This window comes from Perca fluviatilis, chromosome 16 (genome assembly GCF_010015445.1).
Source record: "Perca fluviatilis chromosome 16, GENO_Pfluv_1.0, whole genome shotgun sequence".
Taxonomy (NCBI): Eukaryota; Metazoa; Chordata; class Actinopteri; order Perciformes; family Percidae; genus Perca; species Perca fluviatilis.
This window is the reverse complement of record NC_053127.1, coordinates 31,694,153-31,705,714: the sequence shown is the minus strand read 5'-3', so window position 1 is coordinate 31,705,714 and position 11,562 is coordinate 31,694,153. Positions and strand designations below refer to the sequence as shown.

The following is an 11,562-nucleotide window of genomic DNA, read 5'->3' as shown; positions in this document are numbered from 1 at the left end:
CCTGCACCCATGGCGTGGCAGGGGGCCGCGTGGCTTTCGAGGCCGAGGTGTGCCAGCTTTCCACGGGCACCTCCGAGACTTCTAACGGGGTGCGCTACACGCGACTCTGGGGGACGCCGCTAGCTTTTCGGGACATTGCCACCCAAATCTCAAAGGACCTTGAACTTTGAACGGAGGGTGTGTTTGTGTGCGTGCGTGCGTGTGTGTGAGTGAGCATTGATGTGTGCGTGCGCAAAGGGAGAGTGGGGTGGACATAATTGAAGAAAAAAATAGCAGAGAAGGGGCGAGGGGCTGGACCCGAGAGAATAGACTTCTCCTTCTCTTCCATGACTACCCCCACTCCCACCCCCCCCCACCCCTGCACACACACACACACACACACACACAGATACACACACACCTGACCCGTAAAGTCACACAGACTGAGGCACCCCACCCATTCACCCCACCCAGCTCAGCCAACTTCTTCACTGAGCGACTGCACCCACTGGACCTGGATCAGAAGGAATCTAGTTCAATATTTTTTATTGCTACTCTAGCCATAATGACTCTTTATTTTGTTATGTATTGCTCTGATCATTGTTTTTACCCACTGTCACTTTCACCACTACAGAAAAGAAATCCTCATCTCCTGTGTACTGGTCGTAATTGACCAGCCAGTCTTTTTTTTTTATTCTTTTTTTATATCGCACCTTTAACGCCATGCCTCCCCCACCCCCTTTACCGATGACGTGATCATCTGCCGACTTTTCATCACCTGGGGACAATAACGCGCACAAACGTGGATGTGGTCCGACTCCGTGACCAGACAAGCCGCCGGCGATGGTTGCGTTGCTTTGATCGGTGTACATACAGCAGTGACGACTGCACTGGATTCAGGTCAGTGGGAGCAGGGTTGACAGGGCCTTTTGAAAACAGCCAATCAGAGGCTGACCCGGAATCCGAAACGCCGGCGACATCTCCCCCCGCCTCATGAACTGATCAGAGTTGTCGCCATCTCTCCATCACATTAGTGTCTCTGCATGGGACTGGCAAATAAAAATGAACAAATTCAGATGTTGATTGAGAAACAAACGAGCCCCACGGTTAGCTCCGTTGTGGTGCCGTAGTGCCGGAGTCCATTTGAGATTCTTGCTAACATCACAATTAAATAATGACAGCAGATTTTTGGTTATATAATATAAGGTCGTATAACTTTTATACCATTGCTGTCATCAATACTTTTCCTATGCTAGCTCTCTAAAAGAATGAACAGAGAGGCCTGCAAAGACTGTGTGCACACACGCTGCTCTCTGATTGGCTGGATTCATTGTTTGTCAGCGCTGGTCATCGTCAGTAAAACTAGTTCAAAGCATTTGGATTATTCCAAGCTCCCACCCCCGCCCCGCCCCCCCCGTTTCATCCCTTTTCACGGGCGGCAGAGAATATCTTTCCAACTACACTAGAAGCCCGCAACTGTTGAGATCTTTCAAGGTGATTAAAGCAAGCAAGAGCGACAAATGTGGATTTTATTTTTCATTAATTTTTTTGTCGTGCAAACCTTGCCCTTGAAATCTGTCACTCCTCCCGCCACGACAAAACAGAGATACTGTAAGTTTGGCTTGTTTTTCAGTGCAATGCAATTCTTTGGTTCTGTTCTGTGCCATGGGAGCTCAGCTCAGCCGTCCTCTCCGTAGGTGGATGGGAAACGCCAAAAGCAGATCAGCCGAGCAGTGAAACCTCTTCGATCTCACACACACACCACACACACACACACACACACACAGGAACATGCACTTCTAAATGTCCACCCTCTTTTTTTTTTTTTTTTGTGGCACAGTCTATAAACTGGTCTGTCCATTATTGATGACTGTGGGCTGTGGGGATCAGGCTGGGGGTGTTCTGAATCTGGAAAAAGGCTTGATGAAGGCAGTGTGCATAGCGTTTTCTTCTTGTTAGTCCAGTTGCCTTTTAAAGTGAACAACCCCCAGCGCCTTCATACAGTGCATATTTAATGTTTCAAAAAGAGAGAGAGAGGGAGAGAGAGAGAGAGAGAGAGATGGGAAAAAAACTTGCTTTCTAAGCTTTCTATTCTCCCTCCCTGTTTTCAGTCAATGACTTACTGTGATATTTGCGTAGGCTACAGAGAACATGTCGTTTGGCTGCTGATTTACTGTTAATACTATCTCTCGATTGTGGCTTTGCTCATGGTGATCCAACCCCACCCCCCCACATTTCCTTTCCCATGCGTCATAAGCTCCCCCGACTCCCTACATTTAACAGGGACGCCCCCACCTTAGCTGTCCACCGCCTTCCTATGTCCCACCAACTTTTTTTTCTATCGTCACAATTTGGCTTCCCTCGGCTCTCTCTCGTTTGAGCCATCATCCGCACTCTCACAGCGTAGACCCAACGTACAACATCTTCTCAGTCCCGTTTGGCGTGTGCTGTTTCAGCGGGGGGGTGGGGGGATCGGTGTCCACCTGACCTCCCTCCCCAGGGTGAGAAGCAGACACCAACATGGATACCCGGAGTGTGTCCTTGTCCTCTCCCTGGACGTTTTTTTTCTCATTGTGGTGTATATTAGCATTAGGTAATATAGACCTCAATGCACTTTGCTTTGACTTGAATCAGCTCCTTCCAGTGTACCTGTACAGGTAATGCCCCCAACTAGCCACTGGAGGGCGCCAATGTCTTAAATGTGAAACACTTCAATTTGTGGATATTTGCACAGGTACTTTATTTATTTTTTAGAATAATATCATTTAAAAAAAAAAAAAAAAAAAAAAAAACACCAAACAGGATTTATATCAGTCAGTCGATGGCTGTATATAAAATATATGAATATAGTATATATCTTAGAGCTCAAGGTTTATTTATAGCTAGAGCAAGGGAAGTAATTCTAGTTTAAAGCAGATTCTATCAGTGATGATGGGGAACAAAACCAACCTGCAATCCTGCATGACTTCAGAGTTTTGGTTTTGGGAGGGGGGGCGGGGGGGTGAGTGGGAATGAAACATGATGCACACCTAGGGTTGGAAGCTTCGTGGAATGCAGACACTGATCGTTTTTAGACACGGTTTGATACAGAGAAATGGTGCTAAATGTGGTACCTGGTCCCCCCCCCCACCCCCCCTCCCGTTCACACAAACAAACAGGAAGGCTTTGGTGAAACGCAGTGACTCTCCTCCACCTTGTTCGCTAGAGGATACAGGTTCAGTACATGCGAGAGGGCTTCTGAGTTCCTACAAGTATTTCGACATGCCGTGAGACGCACCACAGCGTACAGAAAAATGTTCAGTAGATCCAGAGAGGACACTCACTGTTGGCCTACATTTGGGAATAAGTTGTGCAGTTTGCTTCTATTTCAACTTGAATTTACACCGATACCCCAAAAAGTCCCTAACACGTTGAAAGCCCTGGGTTGCATTCAAAGCCATAGAAATGTCACGTCACTGTCTCCCGATCGCAAATATGAATCATGTTGTTAGCGAAGCCTTTTCTTCGGTGGGAATGAAACGAAATGAAACGGGCTACAAGAAAAAATAATAATAATAAAAAAAAAAGAAGCAAATAACTTGGTGTAAAACAACTCACTCTTAGTATATGATGGATGAACATTGTCTTAAGGTGGAATCTACTGTGAAACCTTCTTGAAAAGATTTTGTAAAGTAAACGTGTGTACCTGCTCAGAGACGCTTTGTCGCTGGTGTGGTTTAAATGGTGGATGGTACAGTATTAGGACCCCCAGGGGGGCTCAGCATTTTAACATGCACTGTCATTTCAAAAGTGATTTTTTTGGAAACGGTTGATGTTATATGCAAAAAGAGACTGAAGAAACCCACCCAGTTTGACCTGTATGAGAAATTTTACACTGCTCTGCTGTTGAATTCCTCCCCTCAGAATAAACTGTACGCTGAGATGGAGTGGATGTGGTTTATAAAGGGAGAAGATGGAGCTGAAGATTAATAAAAATTCACTGATGTTGGCATTTTGTTTCCTTCATTTTAGTCACACCATCTGAATATTTGTCGATTGGCTTTTTGATCATAGCTAAGTGAGTATTAATAAGTGAAGATTCTACTTTGTTCATTGTTATTTCCAGTTTTCCGTGCTGCGACACAAAAGATCAAAATGATTCGTTTAGTTGTTTCATGGGGTTTTATTGAACAGCTTCAATAATCATTACTTTTTCTAAGAAAAAGTAGGTGGTGCCACGTCTGCCAGGCGATGCCCAGCTCAGTGGAGGCTGATCCCAGGATGTTACCAACCAACACAGGAGAACGTGAAAAAAAAAAGAAAGGACAAAGGGTCAGAGGAACGAGAAAAAAAAAGAAAAACCAAAAGCTGGAAGGAAGAAATAGGCGAGCAGAGTCAAGAGTCTCTTGGTGGAGCGGCTGTTTCCTCTGCAAGCCCGTCAGCCGGCTTCGATTGCACGCGAATGGTCACGAGAGAAACGCGAGGTCGTCCCTCTTTACTTCTGTGCGGGGATCATGCTGTCGATGGCCTCTCCCTTCTCCAGCTTCTTCTCCATCTCCACCATCAGCTTGACACCGTCAACCACCAGCTGGACCTGGGACACCTCGGAGGAGCCCAGACGGTCGGCGTTGGAGATGTCGAACACACCACCCACGGAGGCGGTGTCCACACCACCTGAAGAGGATAAGGGGATTACAGGTTACGCGTCTCACCTCCCAGGGTCTCAGTAGAGATCGAAATGGACCTGCCAGGCTGATTCTGATACAGGAAACGTTATTGTCCGCCATGACCGAAAATCGTCTCAGATGTGGCCTCTACATACAGTGCAAAAACCAAACTCGGACAGTAAACGTGCTAAAGTTTATAGGGCTGCACAGTGTGTGTGTATATATATATATATATATATATATATAGTTTTTTTTTTTTACATTTATTTATTTTTTATCATTATCGCGATATCAACTGGCGGAATACAAACATCGCGAAAGGCTGCGACGTATCGCAACGGACGCAAGACTGATAGTTTTGTGTTAGTTTAAAGAAATGATCAGAACGCTGCACGTTAAAATGTAACTGTCATTTCTTTTTAGCAGTGTCTTATGTTCAATATAATGATCAATTTGTTCAAAAAAAAGAAAAAAGAAAAAGGAATGTTTTAAATGATTTCCTTTTTATTTTGTTTTTAATCCAACAAGCAATGTGTTGTATTTTAGCAGAATACTGAAAGCAGCAGAACTGAGTAGGATTTCAAGATCGGTTTATTTATCGCAAGTGATATCGTTATCGCGATATTTAACAATGTTATCGCATATGGCACATTGTCCTCGTGCAGCCCTTAATAGCTTATAAAAATAATTAACACAGTATGAAAAAAATACAATGTATGAGTGCAAAGTGACATAGTGTTTGTGTGGGTCATTACTTTATATTTAAGATGTTTACGGCAGTGGTAATGAAGATGTGTTTGTGCGTGTTTTTCTTGGCTAGAGGGACTTTATAGTGGCTTATAAGACCTATGCAGGGGGTGAGTGGACTCTTTTCCCCTTCCCTTGATCCCCAGGTGTACAAGCTAAAGAGTGGGTCTCTTTTTACTGTACCTGTGCCACGCTTCTGCAGACGCAGCCTGGTGAGGATCTCGTCGAACTTGGCGTGTGTGCTCAGCTTGGGCAGCTTGACGTGGACGCCACCACGCAGGCCGGTACCCAGGTTGGAGGGGCAGGTCAGGATGTAGCCCAGATGCTCGTTCCACATGAAGCCGTGGTTGTGCTTCTTGAAGATCGCCTCAATCTGGGAGATAGGTAATATAAAAGAAAAGTCAGGAGGAACATCCGGCAGTGATCCGCACTGCTTTCATTCTTTGACTTGTTTTGACCAGCGGTGGAAGAACTATTCAGATCCTTTACTTAAGTAAAAATACTAATACCACACTGTTAAAAAAAAAAAAACTCTGTTACAAGTAAAAGCCCTGCATTGAAAATGTTACTTAAGTAAAAGTATGTAAGTATCATCAAGGAAATGTACTTAAAAGTAAAAAATACTCAATGCAGAACTCTCCTCCCATTGTAGAAAGAGTAAAGGATCCAACCAGTTGTGTGTTTAATGGTCTCATCATCTCAGCTGGACTTGTAGGCTGTTATATTGTTGGCTAGTTTCATTTATAAGTACAGTACTTGAGTAAATTCCACCACTGGTTTTGACCTGGTTTTATTTATGAGTACCTTCTGCAGGCCAACGCAGAAGCGTCTGAAGACCTCCCTCATGTTGCCACCCTGCTGCATGGAGATGACACGCAGGTGATCCTCCTCGTTGACCCAGACCAGGAAGGTCTTGTTGTCGTTGTGCCTGGACGGAGATAGATGCAAGGGATCAGCATACAGTAAAACACACAGGTGATGCAGAAGCATAATGGGAGTCTCTCTCTTTTTTTTCTCAGTATTTTAGTTTCTTTATTTTAATTGGATTATACATTGGAGAGTGCCCAGATTAAAACCTTATGAGTTTTTTTTTTTTTTTTAGCATCTCTCCATCACATCTTTTATTGATTATGTGTATATCCATCTGTAGTATTTGTATATGTGTAAACCAATAAACTAAACTGAACTTGTGACGAGGTGTTTTCACTCATCGGTCGCACTCACCAGATGCCTCTGCCGTCGGGCCAGTCGCGGGCCATGCCAGCGCAGGTCAGCAGGGGAGAGACAGGCTTGTCAAACAGGAAGTGATCATTGATCAGCTGCTCCTGCTCGGCATCAGTCATGGACTTCAGGGGGTAGTACTTTCCCTTGAACTCGCCATCCAGGCTGGTCAGAGCTGGAGAGACACACGTACAGTACATTTAGGAGACTGAATATTCTTCTGCCGTTGATCTCAACAAGAAATAGTGAGGGGTGGGAGCTATTGTTGAGTGTCATCTGTCACTTAACATTCCCTGTTACTGCTTTAGCATCCCATGAGCAAGCAGAACCACCCTAACCCTAACCCTTTACTTGTTGGGGCACTGTATTCTAACTGTTACCCTCAAATGACACTTTCCTTTTCTTGCGAACATTGTTTGGGAATGCCCTACCCAAACCTAACCCCTTTTTTAAAGTAATATAATTCCCACTGACCATCTTGTCCAGTGGTTCCTTCAATCTCTTTTTAAACACTTTTATCCTTTTGAATTGTCTTTTAAAGAACCACGGATGGTCCCCTTGTGCCCGTGCCCCTCCCATTATGGATGCTAGGTTTTAACCCTAACCCTAACCCTTTGCATACTTATATGACCTCAAACCAATAATAACTTACCCTCAACGGACAGCTTCTCAATGCCTCTGCGCTCCCCACGGCTGCTGTGTGGGGGCAGGGTGAATCCCTTGATGCTGCGGCCAGTACGGACACGGCTGGACAGAACGTAGGCGGGGTCCAGGTCGTCACCACCCTAATGACAAAATGATAAAGTCTGATTACAAAGTGAAACAGAGGCCAGAAATGCAGGGCACTGTGCAGCTTCATGTTCCTATTTGTCTCGCTGAAGGTGTACAAATCAATGAAATGACCCAGTGTAGTGTTTGGTTTGAAACACTGAAAGTCTAAACTTAACCCTAACCCTGCAGTAAGTAAGTTTTCTCTCGTGTAAGGTCTTTACTTAATGAACCATAGCGCTCTCTGGGCTACTGCACCTTCAGGTTCTCGAAGTTCAGGTCGGTCTTGTGCTTGTCGGTGGCCTTGTATCCATTATGACGGTCAGAGATGATGGGGTCAAGCAGATCCTTGAAGACCTCGTAGGACTCCTCATCACCAGCAACGCAGCCAACAGTCATAATGAAGGGGTGACCTGAATTCAGGGGGCAGAGAGGAAAGAGACAAGCTTGTGAGTATTTCATTTGGTGATTTTATTCACAGGTTAAACTAAGAAATGTGCCGTTTTGTTTCAGTATAGACTTACAGTATGTGTCTGAATGATTTTATGCTGCATAAAAGGGATCTTTGTCTAAATGTAGGTGTGTCTCTCTTGGCTTACCGGGGTTGTCGACTCCAGTCTGGATGACATCATCCAGGGTGAAGCCATTGGGTGTCTGCTTGTCCCTCAACTTGCCATACAGCTCCTTGGTCAGGACCTTGGCCATATGGTTGTTGTGCTTGGACAGATCGGGGTACTCCTCCTCAACTTTGTAGTTGAGTTTGAAGTTGTTGTGGGTGTTACCGAAAGGCATGATTGCTTTCTAACACTGCAAAGAGAGGGAAACACAAGGATGAGCAAATTTAAACAGAGGCTCTGGACAATCAAAAACCAGTTCCTCCTAATCTAATCCTAGTCTGTGAAGGTGATCTGAATATCCACGAAACATTTCAGCATTTGGAGACATGGGATATTCTGCAAGACAGCTGGAGAGTGGGGTCGGCAGAGGAATCCTGGGGACAATTGTCGCTCAATTCTCGACTGCTCAAATGTCCAGTTAAAATAGAGTCGGGGGAGGAGCGCGTCGGCTGGATATTTTTAGCATTGGCACATCTGACTTTATGCCTTTTCTTCCAAATGTCCTCAGCACATAAGCATACAAGTAGTATTTTAATTATCTGGACACACGCACCACCGCGGTTCTCCAATTTACATTTTGACACATAAATACGCATGGAGAAGTCTTTGCTGGCCATGTTTTACATACCTATGCCCTTTGAAAAACACTCTGCACCTTCTTTGTATCACACTTGTATCACCACTCACCCTGCAGGTTCAAACACTTAGCACAAGTTGTCACTATGCTGACAGAAATCTGTCCCTTCAGGAACCCTCCCCCATGGTCCCCCAGGATCTATTTACTTGTAATCATCTGTACATGTTACCTTTTTTTATAATTTGTTTCATCTTGCCCTGATAGGCCTATCACATGAATGCAATGACCCACTTCTGACGTCACATAAAATGCAGCTACAGTGTGGCATTTTGGTAATAAGTCAAATATGAAAGTAGCGTTTTTAAGGTCCATCTTAAAAAGTTGACTCTTAAATGGCTAAGTCAATCAGTGGACATCCAGTGTCTCCAGGCAGTCGATGAAGCACCTGTCCACATAAATCAGCGCTCGAACGAGAGAACATTTGCAGAGCGCATAAATATATGTTGCGACACAAGTTCATGAAACAGCATTGCAGCTACCGCTATGCTAAAACATCATGTTCGTGCAGTTTTTTTGTTCCATTTAATAACATCACTGAGAATAATCTGACAAAATTCAATGACCTCTGATACCCAATAGGTCTCTTTTTCCCCCCCAGAATGCATCATATAGATTCAAACATCCCAGAATTGTTGTGCATTTATCCTTTGATTTCATCACAGACTTTGAGTCCAAAGGCCAGAAAAAAAGGCAGCCAAAAAGAGTTATTCTCTCCAGTTCTAAATGTTTGAAAGGTTCTCTGAATCCGCACGTCTCCAAATATCTGCTCCTCCTTCTTTAACTCCACAAAACTAATAATCTCTGGTATATTTCTTTACCTTCACAGCAGACAAGAAACAGAGGTAACAGTCCTTGGGATCAGATCCTGTTCACCGTAGACAAAATAGGGGTCACCCAACTTTGGAGGTCTTTCTCCCTGTTTATATACCGGGCAGACACTCAGCCATTGGTTGTCCATTTTAGTGCCTGCGGCACCCTCATTGGCCAGATCCTCTGTACTGATACTCTGAACAGTTTATGAAAGGGGACGCATTTACATCTCAGTCATCTAAGATGGGTAGGGCAGCTGTACCCTCAACCCCCCCTCACCCACCCCTGGCCCATACATAGCACCAGACGGTGGGAGTATTGGAGAGGGGAGGAGGGGTCACGAGGGTGGGTGAAGGGGGGGGCTGTTGGAGGTAGTTGACACAACTGAAAAAAGCTGAGCTTCACTTTTGCCACGCATGTGGTGGAGATCAGGGCCCCCAGTGTGAGGCGTAAAGGTTGGACAGAGTTAGTATTCTTTCACTTATCAAATGGCTGCCATGTCGAAATGCTGTCCAAAGAAACAGATATGGCGACTATGTTAATTCAAGAGGTTAACATGATAGATACCTCCTTGGTGATGAGTAACGGTACGTTTTGCACCACTGAAAGTATGGCTATGCCACATTCAACAACAGCAGCTTGTCGGGGGAAATTGTGTCATGAACTGACTCAAGGTTCAAAACAAGGAGGAAGATTATTTTAGTAAACTGTTGACCAGTGGTGGAAGAAGTATTCAGATTCAGTGAAAGTACTAATACCACACTGTAGAAATACTCTGTCACAAGCAAAAGTCCTGTGTTGAAAGTGTTAGTAAAAGTATGTAAGTATCATCAGGAAAATGTACTTAAAGTATTAAAAGTAAAAATTACTCAATGCAGAAAACTCCTCCCATTGTAGAAACTGTAAACGATCCAATCAGTTCTATCAATCAAGTAAGCGTTTAATCGGTCAATCCTTTCAGTTTAATTTATTATAAAACATTTTATTTTATAAAACACTGCATGTATTCTGTGTGCAAAAATCTTAACGTGTAAAGTAACTAGTAACTAAAGCTGTAACAGATGAATGTAGTGGAGTAAAAAGTCCAATATTTCTCTCTGAAATGTAGAAGTAGAAAGTGGCATGAAAAGAAAAGATTCAACTAAAGTACAAATAGCTCAACATTTGGACTCAAGTACAGTACTGGAGTAAATGTACTTAGTTACATTCCACCACTGTTATTGACATACATTAATCAAGGTTATGCAACAAAAAAAAAAAGGGTAACAACAACAATATCCACATGTACTGAGGAAGTTAATCAGCTGATTGATAGGTGATAGCGGTGGTAAAGTCTGTCTCGGGCACATACATTTTGAAAGGGCAATGAACCAATGGGGAAACCCCAACACTCGCGTCACCACACTCACTCCAACCATTGCTGGAACTTCATCCCTCAGTGACCGAGCGACAGAGTTTACCATCCATAACGCTGGCCATAAACAACCTCCACTCTGAGTACTTTCTTCCTGAAAGCGGAGGAGAAAAGAGACCAATCAAACCAAGCCAAGCAGAGAGGGGAAGCAGGGGTCGCCACAATTGTCATTTCCTTTTTAGGAGCTTAGTTTGACATTTGCTGTCAAATAGACATTTCTTAATGACTGGTATTTGAAATGTAACATTAGTACTACTTTTTCTTTACATAGAGTCAACAAGAGTGAAAGAAAATAATAATACTTTTTGCAGTATACAATAGTATTGGACAGCATTAGATTGTGCAGATATTGTTGCTATGTTCATCCTTTCTATGTTGACCCCCAGTGACCTGCAGAGGAATCTACCTCGAAACAGCCATGACTCCGTTCTGCTCTAATTGATATAATTATCAGACATCCAATCTATGACGGGAATACTGACTGTCGGATGGAACTTTGAGGATGAAAGAGGATGCCATCTTTGACATTAGCTTCATTAGCCTCCCTTCTAATCTCTCAAATATCTCCCACTATTTTACCAACGCTTATGCCCCGCATCTGCTTCATGCATTACTTCAATGAAGTTTATAGAACATAGAACTGCAGTATTGTCGGGGCAATGGCAATGGCTTCAGCAGGCCTATATTTGAAATTACAGTTAGTTGATAAACGTCCAAAATACA

General features: G+C 43.8%; 2 protein-coding genes across 5 annotated transcripts in view; one reads left to right on the top strand and one right to left on the bottom strand.

Moving 5' to 3' along the window:
- mark4a (MAP/microtubule affinity-regulating kinase 4a) overlaps positions 1 to 706 on the top strand; it is a 37,244-nt gene extending 36,538 nt beyond the window's left edge. For 2 of the 4 annotated variants that reach the window (XM_039777065.1, XM_039777064.1), the window contains exon 17: positions 1 to 706. This exon is cut by the window's left edge and continues 167 nt beyond it. In XM_039777065.1, coding sequence (XP_039632999.1) covers positions 1 to 170 — 170 coding nt within the window. In that variant the 3' untranslated portion in view covers positions 171 to 706. The other 2 variants (XM_039777067.1, XM_039777066.1) reach the window with 1 other exon arrangement.
- A 3,415-nt stretch (positions 707 to 4,121) lies between these two features.
- ckma (creatine kinase, muscle a) lies at positions 4,122 to 9,583 on the bottom strand. Its single transcript, XM_039777068.1, has 8 exons — positions 9,434 to 9,583; positions 7,961 to 8,168; positions 7,620 to 7,774; positions 7,246 to 7,378; positions 6,597 to 6,768; positions 6,177 to 6,300; positions 5,556 to 5,745; positions 4,122 to 4,632 (listed from the first exon to the last, which is right to left on the bottom strand). The coding sequence occupies exons 2-8, from the start codon at positions 8,151 to 8,153 to the stop codon at positions 4,454 to 4,456; spliced, it is 1,146 nt and encodes a 381-aa protein (XP_039633002.1). The 5' UTR covers positions 8,154 to 8,168; positions 9,434 to 9,583; the 3' UTR covers positions 4,122 to 4,453.
- Positions 9,584 to 11,562: the final 1,979 nt, after the last annotated feature.